General features: G+C 35.4%; 1 protein-coding gene across 1 annotated transcript in view; it reads right to left on the bottom strand.

Annotated features, from left to right (window-relative positions):
• Positions 1-21,939, bottom strand: part of LOC136039953 (E3 ubiquitin-protein ligase RBBP6-like) — an 89,020-nt gene that overhangs the window by 43,586 nt on the left and 23,495 nt on the right. The window contains exons 4-5 of the mRNA XM_065723964.1: positions 21,682-21,733; positions 1,918-1,974 (exon numbers count right to left, since the gene is read on the bottom strand). Coding sequence (XP_065580036.1) covers positions 1,918-1,974; positions 21,682-21,733 — 109 coding nt within the window. The remainder of the gene's footprint in view (positions 1-1,917; positions 1,975-21,681; positions 21,734-21,939) is intronic.

Below are 21,939 nucleotides of genomic sequence, written 5' to 3'. Positions count from 1 at the left end.
GGCACTAGAACTTTTAATTTATCTGCGAACATTTTTATTATTAACAAAAATTACGTGACGAACTTCTATATTCGTATATTTTTATTACGTATATTAGGGGGGTTCAACCCCTAGTCAATACGTCGCTCATTACACTGAAATTCAAATTTTGTTCGAATTCATTAAGAATGACTCCTTAATCACAAAGGCCGTTTAATTAGATTAAATAACTCTTGAGAAAGTACTAAAAACCTTTGCACAAAGATCGAAGTATTGACTAGGGGGCGAACCCCCTCATATACGTAATAATTTCCGTTCGCTTTAAGTTTTGATGTTGCTCCTTACTTTCAGTTGGAAAAACTTGTTTTTTTTAATTCAATTTCTGATCATTTCTAAACAATGCTGGGAAATCCAGCACCCCCCTTCATAGTTTATAACTTGCAGCCCTTCCCCCGGGGACTGTGGGGGATTAAGTCATCCTCAAAGACATATTTATTATACTTTTCGACCATGCTGAATAAAATGGCTACCTCAAAATCTTGATCAGGTGACTTTGGAAAAAATAATGCGTGGGAGGGGGCCTAGTTGCCCTCCATTTTTTGGTCACCTAAAAAGGGCAGTAGAACTTCCGATTTCCGTTCGAATGAGCCCTCCCACAATATTCTAGGACCACTGGGTCGATACGACCAGTCCCGGATAGAAAACAAACAAATAACCACGCATCCATGATCTTTCTTCTGGCAAAAAATACAAAATTCCTATTTTTGCAGATAGGAGCTTGAAAACTATAAAGTAGGGTTCTCTGATGCGCTGAATCTGATGCTGTGATTTTTATTACGGTTCTATGGCTTTTAGGGAGTGTTTCCCTTTTTTAGAAAATAAGGCAAATTTTCTCAGACTCGTAGCTTTTGCTGGGTAGAATTAAACTTAATAAAACTTATATATTTGAAATCAGCATAAAAATTTGATTCTTTTGGCGTATTTATTGGTATCAAAATTGCGTTTTTCTAGAGTTTCGGTTACTATTAAGCCGGGTCGCTCCTTACGTACAGTTTGTCACCATAATCCCCCCGTGATTTATGAAGTCTTATGAACTCTTTGATTTATGAAATGCCTGAATTTACGCAATAAACTAACTATTCAACAATAGTTATACTCCTCGGCAATAATTAATACATTTTTCAACCAATAAAACGGTTTAGTGGCAACCATAGTATTTTTACAATATGCATTGTGCAGAAAGATTTGCAAAAAACAGAAATTCTTATCCCAATTGATGATCAGTAACTACTTTCGAGTTTCGGAACACACATTTGGATTATAAAAAAAGAGGGCTAGGATCAAAACTCGACATGGGGTGAATTTTTAGTTTATTAATTTTCCGTATTTCGTTTGTTTTCTGTAACTAGAACCAATATTGGAGGATTGGAGATTTTCACATACCAGGAACTTAGAACGCTTTTAATGTTTTATCATTTGGTTGGCGAACAAATTTTAATATTTGTCATGCCTCTGCTGAACGAAGAAAAAAAGGTCTGAATAGTTCAGAAATAATAATATACCCAGGATAAAGTTACGATAAACCCACGACAAAGAAAATACTAAAGTTAGGTAAGCAAGATTTTTAGCATCCAAAAATTTTTTTTTGGAATTTGATCTATCTTTTTAAAAGAAGTCGAGCAGCTTTCAGTTTGCAGCTTTCAGTGCTTTCTAATTTCAGTGCAGTTTTACAAGACAAAGCGAATAACAGTACCGATATTGTTATACAACAAAATCAGGACAAGACAATTCACGTGAAGAAGACCTATCTGAAATTTGTATTCGAAAGTGCATTCATTTATTAGTTTTTCTAGGTTTAGGCTTCAAACCCCAATAAAAAATTTATTGAGGTTCGAAAGTTGGATCTTAAGAAAAGAATAGAAAGGTCGTCTCTCTTACCTTTACCATATCGTATGAGCTTATTCCTTTTGTCACAGCTGCAGAAGACGGCGAATCCTGCAGGAAAATCAAACAGGTATTTTATAAAAACATCACAAACAAATCGAGACAAGCCAGTGGCTTCTGTCGTTTTGTTTTGAAGTTAATGAATGAAATAAAAAAAACGAACACATTTCTGCGTCTCAAGAATAGTACTGGAAGTCCAACGCACTAACTAATTATTGGCAATAATTCATCTTATCAATAATATGAGAAACAATACTTACTTTTGAGACAAAACTTGACCCAATTTCTAGTTTAGATTGTTGAAATTAAAATTGGTTTGACTTATAACCGAACGCATTAAGACAAATGATAGGTCTTATTTGTTATTATAATTTCCATCTTAAACAACAAGTGACGGGTACCCTAAACACCTATGTAAACGATAACCTCAGAGATATCTCCCCACTTGTGTGTCCCTTGAAATTCAGATTTAACACCCTCCGAATGCAAACCTAACGTTAGTAATAATATGGTGTCTACGTCAACAGCATATATAAAAAAAAAATAATATTTTGGCTACTGTAGTCTAATGTAACACTTTACTTTAAATCAAGCAAGGAAAATTAGAGATAGCATTTAGAAACTTATTTTCGAAGCGATTCGAAAAATATATCATATCGAACCTTTTCATGTGAGAAGTTATATATCCTAGGCAAGGTCGTATCCAGTATTTCGTTGGGGGGATTTAGAAAAAGGACCAAAAATGAGTTTATATGTATTTTCGTTATGCTTTTTATGAACCGGAAAACATTCCAGGGGTGGGGGGAGTGTCGTACCCCCTTGGATACGGCCTTGATCCCAGGGTGTTTTTAGATTATCAATCAGAAGGAATGTTTTTTTATAATTTCGCCTTCAAATTTATAATTATATTTTTTTTTCTAACTTATGTGAAAAGAAAATGGCTTGTCTACAAGGTTCGTAAAGTTTTTCTAACAAACACAGAATACTGCTGAAGGACATTTTTGAAGGAGGTGTGAAATGTTGGTCTATCATTGAAGACAAAGAAATAAAGAGGAGCATACTGGGTTTTGAAGAAATGAGATCAAGTCTCTGGCCCCATATTCATAGCTGAGATATCCACCTGATCAAAACATTCATTATCAATATACATCGATTCCATTCACACCTTTGATTCGTCCTATTCTTATTACAAAGATTGATTTAAGTTTAACTTCAATAAAAAAAAAAAAATTTAAACTGAAAGTAAGGAGCAACATTAAAACGTACAACGAACAGAAATTATTCCGTACATGAAGGGTTGCCCCCTCTTCGATACCTTGCTCTTTACGCTAAAGTTGTTAGGACTTTAAAAAAAGCTTTCTTTTACATGACCAAAAAGGTTGGAAGGCAACTGACCCCCCTCCTATACCCCTTTTCGCCCAAAGTTATCCGATCAAAATTTTGAAATTTTCCTCACCAAAACTGTGACTGCTAAAAGCGCTGCAGGGCGATTTGAGGAGTACCGCCCCTCGAGGAAATTATAGCCTAGTAAACGACACAGCAAAAAACGCAAGAAGAGTTTTTAGATGTTTCCTCTCGATATTTGCTACGATTCCTTGAATTTTAGGCAGTGTTTCCCCCCTATTTCAAAAATCAGGCAAATTTTCTCAGACTCGCAACTTTTGATGGGTAACACTAAACTTGATGAATCTTATATATTTTGAATAAGCATGACAAGCTGATTTTTTTTTATGCATCTATTGATACCAAATTTCGTATTTTAGGATTTCGGTTACTATTGAGCCGAGTAACTTCTTACTTACAGCTCGTTACCACGAACTGCATGATATGGTGCAAAGAAGTCAAATCATTTAAAGTGATAGAAAAATTATTTCTTTTGAAAAAGTTAGTGAAGGATTTTTTTTTTTTTTTCTGCAAAAAATGTACAGTATCTACTACTCTACTGTTTGACATAGAGCTTTTTAACCAAATAAAATACGTCTGATCGGATTTTCTTTTCTAGCTAAGTAAGTCGCAATATGTAAAAAAAAACAGTTCAATAGGGGCAAAAGCTTTTATTAGACAATGAAAACAATAAGAAAATCTCTGGATATTTCGGTCACATATATAAACAGTAGCCGTCCTCAGCAGATAAATTGCTGAGGACGGTCAATGTATGTGTAACCGAAATATCTAAAGATTTTGTTATTGCTTTCACTGGATAGTAGAACAATTCGACCGTATTGAACTAGTATTTGTGGTGCCCAGCGTTTAAGTCCTCCCCCCCCCCCGTGGAAAACAAGGCTTTCCAAAGTATGAGAATTTAGTTTGAGTTTAGGTTTATTTTTGTTTACCGTAGGGGGAAGGAACCACTAAATCAAGTTTACACTATGTAAAACTCGAAACCAAACCATTTCCTTCGTTAATTTCTTTCAGCTTAGCATGAGACAAGCCAAAAACAAGTGACAGAGTAGATGGGAAATATATAATTTGGCTTCATATTTACACATAAAGGGGGAAGAGGTAAAGTATTTGGACAGTTTGAAGTCGGAAAACAATTATTATTTCATAATATGTAGAAAAATTGTACAAAAAACATTTTTCAGACCCACTATACTTTACCCCCTCCCCTCTAATATGCAAACATATGGTTCCCAAAGCCAACTATCCTTTCAAAGGAAAGCTAAACCTTCTTTAACTTTTTGTTGCCAAATGTTTTTAGCTTAATTTTGACGATTGTTAGCTTATTTTTTTTTCTTCCATTTTTCTTTAATTTGGCGCCCGCTAGTGTCAGAAATGGCATAAGTTCATATGAAAGTCTTTTCGACAAAAATGTATTTGCGAATCTTATTTTCTAAGTTTTAAAGATTCTTTGGGTGTGTAAATTCCTCTTTTTCCCCTTCGTTAGCACTTATCAATAAAACTAAAAAAAAACTCAAATAAAATTCTCAAATTTGGAAACTTTGTTTTACATGGGAGAGCATACTCCAGGAGGGGGGGGGGTATTTTACGCAGGGGCATTTTCCATGGGGATATTTTCTGCAGTAGGGGGGTATTTTCGGGAGGGAGAGGGTAAAATCCTAGAACCGTTATTTTTACGTCGTGGAAAGGCAATGTGGTCTTCGAGAATACCTAGGAGGTTTCTTTGATTTTTTGTTCGCTAAGTTTGGGTGATTAAGGCTGACATTTTGTTTATATTGAATCAGTATTAAAACTGTAGTGTTTGCAGCAAACTAGACCTGAAACTTAAAAAGAAGAAGGTGAAATATCTATTTCAGCACTCCGAAAACAACATCTCACTGGAAGAAGAAAATGTTTCTTCTAAGAACGTTAGTGAAAATCCTTTAAACTTGTAGTCTGGCAAATTATTCTGAAGTTTAATAATACTTATTTATGAAAAATTGGAAATATGATCAGATTATCCTAGTAGCCGATTCATTGTAAAAGCATTTTTATCAAAAAAAATCTTGAAATTTGGTACTTTATACAAAAACTTAGCAAAATCATTGTAAAAAAAAACTGCAGACAATGATTCCTTTTTTGAATTAAACAGTAAAGGCTCTTTTAGGACTATATATTTGAGTCCTTGACAAAAAAGAAAAAAAAAGAAAGTAACTCTCTTTATCAGTATAACTAAAGCTATCATTGTTAATATTATTGTTCCTTTTTTACAAGTCCAAGGCATCTTGAACTTTGGATTTCAAAAAATAACAATTATATATAGAAAAAAAAAAAATCAGTTTTGAGTGCTAGTTCAACATTAAATTAAATTTTTCACAAATCATTGTATTAAGGTTTCGTATTTTAATAGAAAAAATCACTACACAAAATCATAGATCAAAGAAACAATATATAATTATTCTCAGTTATTCAGCATAAAAAATAGCAAAAGAATCATCCCTCAGACCATTAAAAAAAAAAAAAACCACATTTCGTAAAGAAAAGAAAATTTTAATATCAACACAGGACTCTGATTTATGAAAACATTCGGACTGTTTTTTTTTTTTTTTCTTTTTAATCCAGTATCGGCAATCTTTTAGAATCATATCCTTATATTGCGGTTCTTGAGCAAAAAAAAAAAAAAAAAAAAAAAAAAAAAAAAAAAAAAAAAAAAAAAAAAAAAAAAAAAAAAGCTCGCAATGGAAGGAGTACGACTTTCAAGCCTAAGACTTGTCTTGTTGTCAAGATGCTACTTGTTGAACAAATCGCAGACATCATCAGTTTTGCCGAAGGTTAGCAGACAGACACGTAAAAACAAACCTTCAAAGACCGATTAACCATAAGTAACTTGTTTTGCTTTCTAGTTTCTGGCGGAAGTTCAAACTTTCCAGAAATTAATGACATTTATTTTTAATTATTTGTCAAGGTCTTATGCCGGTGTTGGAGCTAAAATAACCCCAGGACTTCCAATGCATTTTCAAAACAGATATCCCAGGGGCCCAGATTAACCGACTTAGGACGCAGAAAAATTATTCTACCCCTTGTAATGGAGGCACCCAAACAGTACCTACGTACTTCAGAATGGTATGAATAATATGCAGACCTAATGCTCTCCCCATCTACGTCAAACCTCCACATTCTATTAAGAGTCTGTTTCATGTGGAATAGAGTGGGTTGTGCCATTTCTGGAATCCTAATGAAATCTTAAATCCTGATTTCCTTGATATAAAGATTTTACAATTCCCAATAGTAAAAGAAGATATCAATTGTCACATTCATTTAAGAGCGTGAAATCAAGACAATGCAAGAAAGTGAGAAGGACCCCAAAGCAGGCATGTACTCAGAAATTCATTCCAGAGGGGGGGGGGTGTAATTAAAAAAAAATTTAAGGGAGGACGACAATAGAAAAGCACTTGATAATTCAAACAAGCTACTACTACTACTACTGATAACAGCTCACTACAGCACCAAGCCATCTGAGACCAACACAGCTACGCACGATTTACCTCCCTCCCAATATATTCAAACCCTCCCTCTTTAAACCCTTCCAAGTGGTTCCTATTTCCCTAAAATCTTTCCTTGCATCCTCTCACCCCATTTTTTGTTTAGCCCTAGACGGTCGGCCGACAAGGAGACTCTTTGGCAATCTATCATCCTTCATCCGCAGAATGTATCCTAGCCATCTCATCCTTTCTGTCATTATAGCCCTAGAAAGCGAGATCAAACCACATTTTTCGCAGAGCTTACTATTTGAGATACGGTCAGTCAGTCGGGTACCCAAAACAATCCATAGGCAATTTCTCTGGAAACATCTAACAACTCCTCTTCCGTTTTTCGCTGTGTCGTTTACTAGTCTATAATTTCCTCGAGGGCCAGTACACCTCAAATCACCCTGCAGCACTGTTAGCAGTCACAGTTCTCGTAAAGAAAACTCGTTAATGGTTCATTCTGATGCCACTATGGGGCCACGCAAGCAGGATTTTCCTGTCGGAGATAGGTACGGAGAAAGGAACTTATGAGGCATCGGAGACCCTTAACCATCCCACAAGACCGGAACAGCTCCAATCTTTTATAGCTCTCAAACAAGCAATGCCCGAAAATTCAATAAAATCTAGGATTTCGGGGGGAGGGCGGTCCCCAGGGTCCTTGTGTATATCACTGCCCCCAATCATCTGTATTTTTTTTTCACAGTTTCCATACGATCGATCAAGGCATACCAATTTTCAGAAAAATGACGTTGACACTTTATTCCGTTTATACACACTAAAAGAATTATGTGTATATAAATGACGTAATTGGCGTGGGAGGGGGCCTAGGTGCCCTCCAATTTGTGGCCACTTAAAAAGGGCATTAGAACTTTACATTTCCGTTAGAATGAGCCCTCTCGCAAGATTCTAGGACCACTGGGTCGATACGATCGCCCCTGGAAAAAAAAAAACAAACAAATAAACACGCATCCGTGATCTATATTCTGGCAAATTATGCGAAATTCCACATTTTTATAGATAGGAGCTTGAAACTTCTACAATGAGGTTCCCTAATACGCTGAATCTGATTGTGTGATTTTCGTTAAGATTGTATGACTTTTAGAGGGTGTTTCCCCCTGTTTTCGAAAATGAGGGAAATTTTCTCAGGCTCGTAACTTTTTGATGGGTAAAACTAATCTTGATGAAACTTGTATATTTGAATTCAGCATTAAAATGCGATTCTTCTGATGTAACTATTGGTATCAAAATTCCATTTTTTAGAATTTTGTTTACTATTGAGCTGGGTCGCCCCTTACTACAGTTCGTTACCACGAACTGTTTGATGATCTACGCATAAACAAGTAATTCGAGAAGCAACTGAAATCTGACTTACAATTAATAATAATATTTCCTTAAATGGGGACTTGGGAGAACATTCACTAAATGCTCTATACACAATTTAATTAAAAATGACCTTACGAAATATCATAAAAAACCAATAGATATTAACACAGATCCTGTCACAAATAAACCTAGAAGATCAGCAGCCAAAAAAGCAAATTAGCATTAAAAAATGTTTTTAAATCATTCTCCTTTATCTCAATGAATTGCCTCGCTTCATCACAATTTATTTATCATTCCTGGTTGAACTTCACTGAGGTAAGGATGGACTGTTTTAAAAAAAAAAGAATCATTTTAGTTTTATTGATTTTATCCTGTTGTAATTTTTATCTTCTTACATATTTTTGTACTGCTGAGGACGCCCCTTGAACATAGGGCCGAAAAACTCGTTTTAATTTGTTTCCCTCGGTCTTGAGAAATTCCCTATTGTTCTTCTTGTTTTTGGTGTTTATGCTAGTAAATGTTGGACCAGTAGAACTTTTAGCCACGAATAGTTTTTTTCTAATGTCAAAAATCAACAATATTACGCATCAAGATAATAAACAAACAATGACAAAATCCGTCAATCTAAAACAATACCCAGCAACCTACGTCTGAACATAGTTTTTGAAAAAGGGGGGAAACACCTCCGATACGTTAAGTGATCTTAATGGAGATCGCACCATCAGATCTAGAATATCAGAGAACCGAACTATAGGGTTTTCAAGCTCCTATTTACAACAATACTGTATAGAATTTTGAATTTTTTGCTTGAAGCAATATTATCGATGCGTGTTTATTTTGTTTATTTTTTTTCCAGGGACGATCGAATAAAATATCGGAATACTAAGTTCTGATGCCTTTTTAAGTGACCAAAAATATTGGAGGGCAGCCAGGAAGCTGAGATAACGACATGTGTGTTGTTGGAATAGAGGTTCACACGAATGGTGAGGTATGTCTGTTGTAGTATTTGCTTAAGGGATAAAAGGGGTTAGCAACGCCAATAGTACACCGGGATAGAGCTCTCACAGGACGTACTAAGCCTATAGGAAGGGTTAGTAACTCCAATAGTAAACCGGGGTATGTGTGTCGTGAAACACATTAAGCCTATTGGAGGGGTTAGTAACTCCAATGCTCCACCGGGGTACATGTGTAATGAAGCGTATTCTAGGGATACTACTAGGGAAACAGCATTAGATGATTTTGCCTCTTAACACTGTGCGTTTTACAAAAAAATTAAAGCTTATCTTTTGCTCATCTCTTTGTGGTGTTATCAAAAACTTGGCCCATGGCAAAACATGAACTTCTGAACGTTTCGTTCAAAAATTTTGATTGAAGCTTATCTGTTGCTCATTGTTTGGTGGTCCACAAACTCAAAGTCGTTAGTTCATCTTGGGTGGAGCGTTCTGGTCTAAACCCAAACTGTTGAGCATTAAGAATCTCTTTTTTCTCCAGAAACCGGAGTAGCTGCTGCTGCATGGTTTTTCAAAAAACCTTTAAAAAAATACAAAGAATGGAAATTGGTCTATAATTCGCGGGATCAGCTCGAGAACCTCCTTTGTGCAAAGAAACAATTCTAACTTTCTTTAGCCGTTCCGGTAAAGTACCCTTCTGCAGAGACAAATTCATCAAGTTAGTAGGAGGCTCTATGATAGACGAAGTAACTATTTTTAACACATTAGTGTGTAATCGATCGAATTCAAAGGCTGAATGTCCTCTTAGGTTTCGCATAAACAACAGAATTTCAGATGGAGAGACAGGAGCGAGAGCCATTGACTTGATGCATGCTAGGCCTAGGTAACCTTTAAAACTCTTCGTGGGGTTTTCTTTTTTGCTTTTTTTTTTCTCACCTCTGCAAAACGTGATCCCTGTGCATTTGCAACCTTTTCAGGCCCTGATATAGTTTCCCCATTTACAGATAATTTCGAAGGAAGCTCAGGTGGGGTGCTGCAGGGACGCAATAAAGAGTTAACAGCCTTCCATATCTTCCACGAATCATTCCCAGTTTCAGCTATCTTTCCACCGAAATAGTTTCTCTTAGTTTGCGTAAACTTGATCGGAGGCATCTTTTATATTAAATATATTTCTCAAGCGTCGCTATGTAAGGGCCATTTACATGATTAGTCCAGAGCGTATTTTTCTTATTAATACACTGGAGCTGGGTTGATTTTTTCATCCAGTCTTCCTGGTACACTTTTTAGAGCAGCAATTGGTATACTTTTCATAAAAATGTTGTGGAAATCCTCAAATCCTGCATTAACATCTTCTGTATTCATAATATTATCCCAGGATGTGCTCCCCAGTACTTGTTTAAGGATTTCTAGGTTCTCATAATTTAATTTCCACGTGGCAAACCCCTGCGTAGGTGCGGCATTAGGCTTAGGATCTTTGTGCTGTATTTTAGAATTCGTAGGCAGAGAGAAGTGATCAGAAGTATCCGATAGCAAGACAGAGGCCGATATTGGATGTAGCGTCGAAAAATGTAGTCAATCAATGAGCGGGAGTTGGTAGTTAATCGAGTAGGTATCGTAGTTGAGGGGTATATGTTCGAAGCTGACATTATGCTGAACAGATCCATCGGACTTGATGATAGAGGAAGAGTCAGATTGATGTTTTAGTCCCCAATTAAGATGGCTTTGTTCCCTTGTCTTGTTCCCTCGTCAGAACTAAGTCCAGTCGCTGAATCTACATCCTTCAGATCAACCCTCAACTACATTGTATAAAAAATGGAATGGAGCCTAATGAGGTTAGGAAGATAATCTTTTGAAGCCTTAATTTGAAGGATTAAGGTAGGGACACAGACACAGACAGAATACTATTTTACTATATCACGTACAAGGAGCCAATTTCAATTCGAAATTATGGAAACCAAGAGAATTTACTTTACCAAATATCGTTTTTATTACCTAACATGAAAAATGGCTATTTTCAATGAAAATGATATACTTTGCTAACTTTAGTCAGTATGACGACGTAATGGCTTGATACTAAGAATAACTATTTTAAGCTATCTAGAGCCACTATCTCATCATAGTGACTATCAGAAATATTATTGGATAGACAAACGGGAATAAATGCGAGAATACAACAAGGACAGTGTTGTCAGATTAATTGTTCAGTAAAAAGTTTCTGTTCCTCCACTATCTGAACCCAATTTATGGACTTGTTCATATGACCTGCATGCTCATATTCGCCTTGAAAGCTTAGTCAAGTTATCTTTAAAGAAAAGCTATATTTAAATGTGTCTAAAACTAAAATTATACTTCCGTCAGTTGTTACTTTGACAGATATGATACAAAGATGGCAAACCTGAATGCGAATACCTGATCAGTAAAAAATTTTCATCTCCCCCATCCCTTAAATTATTTCTGGATCTGCTCAATTCCTGGAGATGTCTTAAAATGAGATTCAATTAGTATTTCAACATAAATTAAAAAGAAGTTGCAGGGCAAATAGCATGTCAGAAGAGTTGTATTGCCAAAGTGTTGTCTAGTACAGTCGACTCTTGATTATCCGTGGAATTGGGTGGCGCGAGTGCCGCGGATAATCGAATTTGGCGGATAATCCACATATTAGAAAAAACGGTTGTAGGGACATAAAAACAAAATTACGCTTATTAAAACGTGCATTTAAAACAAAATAACAGAAACAAGTAATAAACGGAACGACGTTATAGTAATAAATCGAAAAAAGATGAACAAACCATAGTATTTTTTTATAATTTTTGTATTTATAACTTTTTTTAAGATTTACATTGCCGCAGTTAATCCGCATTGCGAATAATCAAATCGCGGATATTCGGGAGTCGACTGTATAATGGGAACCACATAATGGCAACCACAACACCCTAAATGTTTTTCTCGAAGAGGTGACTAGCTCGTAATAAATTTCAAGGAGAGAGAGGGTGGTGGAGGTTCCAAAAAACAGTATTTTCCCCCTATTTCGAAAAAATTAAAAAAAAAATTTCAATACCTTTGGTCCTTCATGTAAGAGAAGAGGGGTGGAACCTCCTCAACCAGAAGCCTTTTAGTGGAGGGAGAGAGGGGGGCACTTACCCGGGCGCACAAATTATAGGGGGATGGGACCAAATTTCAAATAAATAAGCAAACAGTGACAATCATTTTGCATTTTTTTAAACTTTATTTTTATTGAAATAAAGGAGAGGGCGTAGATAATAAATGAAAACAATTAACAAATAAATAATAAGTAAATTATTAATTAATTAATAAAATTAAAACAATTTAAGAATAATAATTAATACTAAATAATTTAAACAGTAAACAAAAATTTTGTCGAGGACGGGGGGAGGGGGGCTAATCAAGACTTTGCCCCGGGTGTAAGAGAGGCCAGAACCGCCACTGTCCTCTACTCTTCTATAGGCAACCTTGAATGTAATACCTAAGACTTGATCATCACAAGGCTCTTATCGTAACACCCATGAAATAAGGAAGGTATTCGAAGTTGACTGAACTGAATGCCTTACTTTTGCTTATACTTGTACAAGAGAAGTGATCAATTGCATGATCAACGTTTTAAGATTAGCCTGATTGATTTCTGATACAGTCTCATATAAATAAATATCAAAGCCAGGCAGGTTTGCTTTAGTATTGTTATCGAATAAAATTAGGTATTTTTAACGATCTTCAACAACCGCTCAAGTATCTCACCAAAGAATGATTAGATCTTAACTCACGACTGCACACAAAAATACTGCATTCGAAAATGCTAGAACATTGGAAATTATTAAAAAAGCCATTTTATAAGAAGAGGAATATAAAAAAGGAAAAAAAAGAAAAGGTGAAAAAAGGGCTCAACTTGTATACTGAACCCCCTGTTTATTAATGTAAAACAACAGTAGTTTTAACCCAATTGCTCAAAACCATAGGGTGCTCATAATCTAGAATTTTGCGAGGCAAAAAGTGTGCAAGATATAGATTTTAGATATCTAATCTTGGTATTTTTTTTTAATCGAAACCAAAAGTCCCCAATTTCCAGACCAATCAAGACAAACCCTTTAAGGAATTTTAGAAATTTTTTAGATGTTTTTAATATATTAAGCTAAGTTGAATTTAAATAGTTGTCCACATTGAGTACTGATAATTGTAAATAAGAATACGTGTTGATTTACAGAAAAAAAGAAGAAAAACCTTTACCAAGTACTTCATTATTCGAAAGACAGTATAAACTCTAAGTAAAAACTAAAATTTTAATTTTTCATAAATGAATGCTAATAACTGCACTTGTAAGATTTTCAATCCAGAGTTACATATAGAAAAAATAATATAGACAAGCTTGTCGAAATTGGCAGCAATAATAATCAAAACACTGAAAATATTACAAAATATTACAGAACTACGTAAATGTTGGACCCAGCGTAGTTTTATAAGAGAAATAAAGTTTCAAGACCAAATAATATTTCCAGGAATGAAAAGAACAATTTGATTCAAAAGATAATATGGCAGGATTTTTAAAAATGGTTCAAAAATTAACTTATTTTCTTATATGTATTATTTAATTTGGGCTTTTTCTTTGTTAACTCACTTAAAAAAAAAACTAGGTCAAAACAAGTAAATTATGACATAGAAAAACACCAAGAAGATAGAGATATACAAGAGTAATGAATAATGAATGGCTTTGCCAAAGAAACAAAAATCATCGAAACTTAGGTCCATATTTATCTTTTACCAAAAAAAAAAAAAAAAAAAAAAAAAAAAAAAAAAAAAAAAAAAAAAAAAAAAAAAAAAAAAAAAAAAAAAAAAAAAAAAAAAAAAAAAAAAAAAATGAGAAGATTACCAAAGAGGATGCGACACACCGAGACACTAAAATTGTTTTGCTGTAAATTCAGACCACTAAGCTGATAAAAATATAGCCTACATAGAAGGCTATTGAGATTCTGAGACCTGATTAAACATCATACTGCTTTAGACAGTATGGCAATAGATGCAATAGAAATATAATCACTTTTTGGCAAAAAACGAATTTAAAAAATACTATTGCGTCTCAGTTATAAACTTACCACTTTGTGAACAAGATACAATCAAAATTGAAACTATTACCATTTTATCAAGGCATCCTTTTCTTTATACCGAAATAAAAGCCAAACGAAAATTATTAAATAAAAATAACGGTAGGAAGCCTCATAGACAAAAATATTAGTCCCTTTAGACAAAAACATGCAAAAATTAATACTGATACAAAGTAACATGGTAGTTCATTAAAATACAAACCAAACAGGTCAAAATAAAACACTTGAATTGGCACTCAAAATAAAAAGTATTAAACAACAAATTATTTTCTGATGAACAATACACCAATTTGGTTCATTACAAATGCTTTAAACAGTGCCCAAAAGAGACCAAACAGGTGTAAGTCTGTGTAAAAGAATAATGATTCCCAAAGCCAGCAAAAAAACGGCCATCCAGTTTTCCGGTCTTGAGAGCAAAAGCTTACGTTTTCAAGTTATAAATTTAATACATTGATTTATACCTAATCTCTTCATATATAATTGGTAAGTATCTATAACTCCCAAACAATCCCTAATCTACAATTCCAAAAACAATCGTGTGGTGTTATATGTCTGGTACCAGAAGCCTAATCGCAAGGATGCATTTCCATTATATATAAATTTAGTAGATTTAATTAGAATGACGAAGAATTTTATGCGTAAGTCTAGACGTCTACTCTATTATACTTAACAGTTGGGGACCGTGTTGAAGCTTTCATTTTTTTGGAGGGGCGGTAAAAGTATTTCGAGTTTTGTGTTGGGGTGGAGAGAAGGGAGCAAAATATTTTGTCTTCAGTCCTCAGGAAGAATATAGGCTACAGTTAAATTCTATCTAAAACATGAGTTTAAATAAAGTACGAGAAAGATCTCAACATCTAGAAATATGGTTTAATGAACCCCAGTCTGATACCGTCCGAACGATGGCTTATGACAAGCTATTGATGCTTTCGGTCATAATAGCTATAATTTGGGCTAAAGAAGAGGTGGCTAGCTTAGACTGATGCAAAAAAACTTTAAAAACACGGAACTCTGAGCTTTCAACATGAACACCAGAAAACACTAGCCAAGCAAGACTGGCTGGGTTCAATGCTCCAGTTGTCAAACAATTAACAATTTTTCGAAAACTTGAATTCATTTTAGGTTCCTTATCGATTCAGAACAGCTAGAAATTGCAATTATGACGAAACTGGAATTTCTACTATTGTACAAGCCCAATGTATTGTTGCAAAGAAAGGAACAAAAACAAATTCAGGAAACGGTCTCAGCCGACGACTTCCCCGATGTATGTCTTTCCTTCGCCTTAAAGTCCCAGAAAGAATGTTTCAAAACTCTCCTTCCCCTGGATGTCCCTGGAACCGCGGGTTTTGTCAAGAGAGGCATATGGCAATTGGAGACAGATGTTTTTTCAGAGGTCAATTTTCTCTAAGCATCTGTAACAGATAGAGCTGAGCCACAAGAGGAATTCCAGGAAGAGGAGTTGCTTAAGGCAATTCTGAACAAACTATAGATGAATGTGCTCTAATGAATTTTCTGGACTATGGATAATAGTGACACATTTATTTTTCCAAAGAACGTTACATATGAAAGATATTGAGGTCAGATTTCCAGTACCTCACTTCACAGGTGGAACAGGAAAATCACTGAGGCCTAGCATTTGAATGTGACCTTTCCGTGTACAATGTCAAGCGGATGATGTGTTCCTGTGTGTTTTATTTAGTAAAAAATCTAGTTATTTTGTTATTTAAATATTGTTGTTCGAGGAAATAGTTGAAATATTTGGCCCTGTCTGATTGGTCCCTATACTATCTGCCTTGGTCCTATGACAGGGTTATTCAGGACACAAGAGAGCCTATTGATCAAGGGTATGCACACATTTTATTTTGATTCCTGAAGTTCTCATAAATTCACGCTAGGATACCCAACTTTTTTCTATCCTGTGTTTGAAAATCAAGCCTATTGGTAAAAAAATAAAACTTTGGTAGCAGAAATAGTGAAAATCGTTTGCGATTGCCCCCTCTCCTCTACAAATAAAGTAGAGGGCATCTACTTTATATGACGTAAGAATGGTAAATTATTGGTGTTTATTTGTGTATATATATATATATATATATATATATATATATATATATATATATATATATATATATATATATATATATATATATATATATATATATATATATATATATATATATATATATATATATATATATATATATATATATATATATATATATATATGAGGGATCTTTTTCAGTAAGGTCCATCTGAACATAAATACACGATGACAGATTATTTCAAAAAAGTTAATTTATTTTTCGGCATAGTTTCCATGTTTTTTCAAACGCTTATCATACTCTCAACTAATTCTGAAGTAGCCTCTTCACAAAAACTTGCCGTCTGCTCCGATAGCCAAGACTTCACTGCCGTTTATACGACGTCGTAATCATTATAACGAATGTCACTGACGTGGCAACCGGTTGAACTGGAGACGAAATATTGGTGTCACATATCACACCCAAATCGAGGCAGCAGAACATGGAATAGAAACACACACACTCCCTTGTAAAGTTGAAGGCCAAAAAGACTCTGTCCCAGCGGAAAATCATGGCGTCAGTGTTTTGGGATAGGCAGGGTGTTTTGTTGCTCGACTTCGTGCAACGAGGAACAACTACTAATGCAGAAGAGCACTACCAAAAATCTTAGATAGCTCCACAGAGCGAAAAAAAAAAAAAAACAAACAAAAAACTTGGCATACTGACAAAGGGAACTGTCCTTCATGACAATTCAAGACATGCCACTGCAGGTCAGACCAGCACTTTGTGCAGGACCTCCCACTGCAGGTCAGAACCGCAATTTGTTAGACAGTTTCTGATGAAAAGTAGCAGATCGTGTACCCAGCTTTCTTGATTTTGCTCCGAGCGATTGCCATACATTTCTCCACCTCAAGTAACACCTCAGTGGCAACCGTTACAATGATAACGACGACGTAAAAACGGCAGTAAGTTCACGGTTATTGGAGCAAGCGGCAAGTTTTTATGAAAAGGTTACTTTAAAATTAGTTGTGAGGCATGACAAGTGTTTAAAAAACTTGACATACCGTAAAGTAGAATAAAGTATGTACATTCTGAACTGAATATACTATACATCGTCCTTGAATATCGTGAGAAGGCTCATTCAAACGAAAATAAGAAATTCTACTGATAAAACAAAGTGACAATTTCTGCTATTTGTGTTGTAGGGACAACCATTTTGCCCGAAAAGGGCTAAAATACTATCGAGCAAAAATGTTAAGACAGTCAATCTCTTTAAAACTATCGAAAAGCTATTTACGTAACCTACTCTAAGAAGTTCAGGGAAACGCATCCCTTATTACTGGTGACCCCATCCCCAACCGAAATCGTGGATGGGGCCCAACAAAAGACTTGGCATGGTATTACATCTGATTTAGAACATATCATTATAAAAAGATAGGATTATGTATTTTTTTGTCACGAGAATTAACAGGAAATCTTTTCCCTTTTTAACCAATAACAAGAGCTAAGAGCTCATATGGCACTTGTGACGAGGCGAGAAGAGCTAAGAGCCAAGAGATCATATGGTGTGAGCTCTAACAAAATTCTATGAGTCAAGAGATTGATTTAAAAAGGAAAATAAGAGGCTTAATGCGGTCAGGATTTAAAATAAGAGCTCTGAGTCACGATGTCCTTCTAAATAACAAAATTCATTAAGATCCGATCACCCACTCAAAGTTATAAATACCTATTTTTTTCTAATTTTTCCTCTCCCTTTAGCCCCCCAGATGGTCGAATCTGAAAAAAAACGACTTTATCAAGTCAAATTGTGCAGCTCCCTGACACGCCTACCAATTTTCATCGTCCTAGCACGTCCAGAAGCACCAAACTCGCCAAATCACTGAACCCCTCCCCCCAACTCCTCCAGAGAGAGCGAATCCAGTACGATTCTGTCAATCACGTATCAAGGACATTTGTTTATTCTATCCACCAAGCCTCATACCGATTCCTCCACTCCAAGTGGTTTTCCAAGCTTTCCCCCTCCAACTCCCCCAATGTCAAAAGATCTGGTCGGATTTGAAATAAGAGCTCTGAGACATGGACTCCTTCTAAAAATCTAATTTCATTAAGATCCGATCATCTATTCGTAAGATAAAAATATCCCAATTTTCACCTTTTCCAAGAATTCTGGTTTTTCCCTCGAACTCCCCCAAATGTCACAGGATCTGGTCGGAATTTAAAATTAGATCTTTAAAGCACAAGATCCTTCTAAATATCAAATTTCATTGAGATCTGGTCGCCCTTTCGTAAGTTACAAATACCTCAATTTTAAAATTACCCCCCCCCCAATTCCACCAAAGAGAGCAGATCCGGTACGGTTATGTCAGTCACGTATCTTAGACAGGTTTCAATTCTTCCCATTCAGTTTCATCATGATCTCACCGCTTTAAGTATTTTCTAAGATTTCCGGTCCCCCGAACTGCCCCCCCCCCAATTACACTTGATCTGGTTGAGATTTAAAATAAGAGATCTGAGTTACGAGGATCTTCTAAATATGAAGTTTCATGAAGATCCGATCACTCCTTCGTAAGTTAAAAATACGTAATTTTTTCTTATTTTTCAGAATTAGCCCCCCCCCCCCAATAGAGTGGATCCGTTCCAATTATTTAAATCACGTATGTAAGACTTCTGCTTATTTTTCCCAACAAGTTTCATCCCGATCCCCCCAAACTAAGCGTTTTCCATGATTTTAGGTTCCCCCACCTCAAACTTCCCCCAATGTCACCAGATCCGGTCAGGATTTAAAATAAGAGCTTTGAGACACGATATTCTTATAAATATCAAATTTCATTGAGATCCGATCACCCGTTCGTAAGTTAAAAATACCTCATTTTTCTTCTAATTTTTCAGAATTAACCCCTCCCCCAACTACCCCAAAGAGAGCGGATCCGTTCCGGTTATGTCAATCATGTATCTAGAACTTGTGCTTATCTTTTCCACCAAGTTTCATCCCGATCCCTCCACTCTAAGTGTTTTCCAAGTTTTAGGGTCCCCCCTCCCAACTCCCCCCCAATGTCACCAGATCCGGTCAGGATTTAAAATGAGAGCTCTGAGACACGATATCCTTCTAAATATCAAATTTAATTGAGATCCGATCACCCGTTCGTAAGTTAAAAATACTTCATTTTTTCTAATTTTTTAGAAATACCCCCCCCCCCAACTACCCCAAAGAGAGCGGATCCGTTCCGTTTATGTCAATCATGTATATAGGACTTGTGTTTATTTTTCTCACCAAGTTTCATCCCGATCCCTCCACTCTAAGTGTTTTCCAAGTTTTAGGTTTCCCCCTCCCAAATCCCCCCCCATGTCACCAGATCCGGTCGGGATTTAAAATAAGAGCTCTAAGACACGATATCTAAGAGCTCTAAGACTTCTAAATATCAAATTTCATTGAGATCCGATTACCCGTTCGTAAGTTAAAAATACCTCATTTTTTTAATTTTTCAGAATTACCTCCCCCCCTAGCTACCCCAAAGAGAGCGGATCCGTTCCGGTTATGTCAATCATGTAGCTGGGACTTGTGCTTATTTTTCCCATCAAGTTTCATCCCGATCCCTCCACTCTAAGTGTTGATTCTAGGTTTCCCTCTCCAACTCCCCCAATGTCATCATATCCGGACATGATTTAAAATAAGAGCTCTGAGGCACAATAGCATTCCAAACATCAAATTTCATTAAGATCCCATCACCCACTCATAAGTTAAAAATACATCATTTTTTCTATTTTTTTTTCGAATTGACCGGCCCCCCACTCCCCCACCCCCCAGATGGTCAAATCGGGAAAAGACTATTTCTAATTTAATTTGGTCCAGTCCCTGATACGCTTGCCAAATTTCATCGTCCTAGCTTACCTGGAAGTGTCTAAAGTAGCAAAACCGGGACCGACAAAATTTGCGATTGCTATGTCACTTGGTTAATACCAAGTGCCATAAAAACGAGAATTGGTGACAAAGAAAGAACAATTAAATGTAAAAACAGTCGATAACTTTTCCAAGGTTTAAATTGCCATTTGCATTGTCTATCCAAAATACATCATCTTGCTCACAAGGAAAATTCTTGATTTCAAAGGTCAATTGAAAATCTGAATGCCAAATTATAAAAAAAAGTTAATTGATGCCCGAAACTTTCAAATCTCAATGGGGGATGGGGGGTCTTCAGATCAATAAAAAACGGGAACTTCCCGATACCTGAAACCAGTTACAAACATAATAGCGACATACAGCTGGTGATACAGAATATCCAAGCATTTGGCATAATCATTAAGACAAACATTAATATAATCAAAACAGAACAAAACAGTTTAAAAAAAAAAAAACAAATTAAGACACTACTTCCCCCAAGTTACTAACTTTTGATAAAATGATAAATGAACAACATTTATTTTCATATTGATAACCTGTATACGTTAATTAATAAAACATGATAAGACTGAAAGCCAGAATCGAACTCAATCCCTGAAAGCAAGATGTATCAGTCTACTTTAAAACTTGAGGCTTCTGGGAAGGACTTCAATTCCTATTCATTAATATCAGAGGAAAATAGGAATGATTAAAGGTCGAAATGGAAATTTCCAATAACAATTATACCAAAAATAAGCAATCAGGGTACATAGATTATGGAGAAAGATCTCCGGATTAACATTTCTATGGTTGCAGCTTACATTAAAAACCATTGCGTGATTGTTGTATAAAACATACTTCCGGATCTTAAGGAAAAAATAGAGTCCAGTGCATTATGCTCACAAAAATCCCATCTAAGGAAATTATCTCAGGTATTAATAGTTTAACTTGATTTATTTCCAGTAAATTAAAAGCAGATACTAATCCCTAAAATTAGACAATCCACTTAGCACTTATCACCAAAGAACGGCAGTAATAGTAAAATATATAAATCAATACAACTGCACTACAATGATTACAAAACACTAATAAAAAGACAATGATAAAATACCCTTAGAATACTGAAAACGAATGGGTAACAAGTTTAAAAAAAAGAAAGGAAAAGAAAACGAGCATGATCAAATTCAAACAAAAAGTAGGCCGTACCATGGAGGGGGGGGGCGTGTTTTGTCGGCTTTAAAATCTTCTTTAAGCAACCACTGATAAATTTTAGTGGTATTTTGACTATGATTGCAGGAAACCATATTAATCACAAAAAACTTCCTTGGTACGACCCTAATCAAGAACAAAGAAGAAGTAGATCAAAAGTTTCCTCCGAAAAAATAAACCCTAGCGAGTTCAAGTGGTCTACTGAGCAAATATCACAATCTTTCGTTATCACAGGCTGAATCACAGACTTCAAGCTTATATTTCGGGGGCTAGATATAGCTTGTTTCACTAATTTCTAAACTAGAAAGAAAATGATTTATACTATACCAATAAGTGGCTTTGTTTCGAAAAGAAATTATAACATACTGTTCTCTGCAGTGCTCCAGTTTGTTGTCCATCAGATGTGGCTCCAGGCACCCTAAAAAAAAGTTTACAGTAAAAACTAGCGTTTGATGCAAGGACAAAGAAAAAAAAATACAGACACAATCAGACTTCGGATAAAATTTGTGATACTTGAGGGTCTTTTACTGACAGCCATTTTGATGCAAGGACAAAGAAAAAAAATACAGACACAATCAGACTTCGGATAAAATTTGTGATACTTGAGGGTCTTTTACTGACAGC

This window comes from Artemia franciscana, chromosome 20 (assembly GCF_032884065.1).
Source record: "Artemia franciscana chromosome 20, ASM3288406v1, whole genome shotgun sequence".
Lineage (NCBI taxonomy): Eukaryota > Metazoa > Arthropoda > Branchiopoda > Anostraca > Artemiidae > Artemia > Artemia franciscana.
This window is presented reverse-complemented; position numbering and strand designations above follow the sequence as displayed.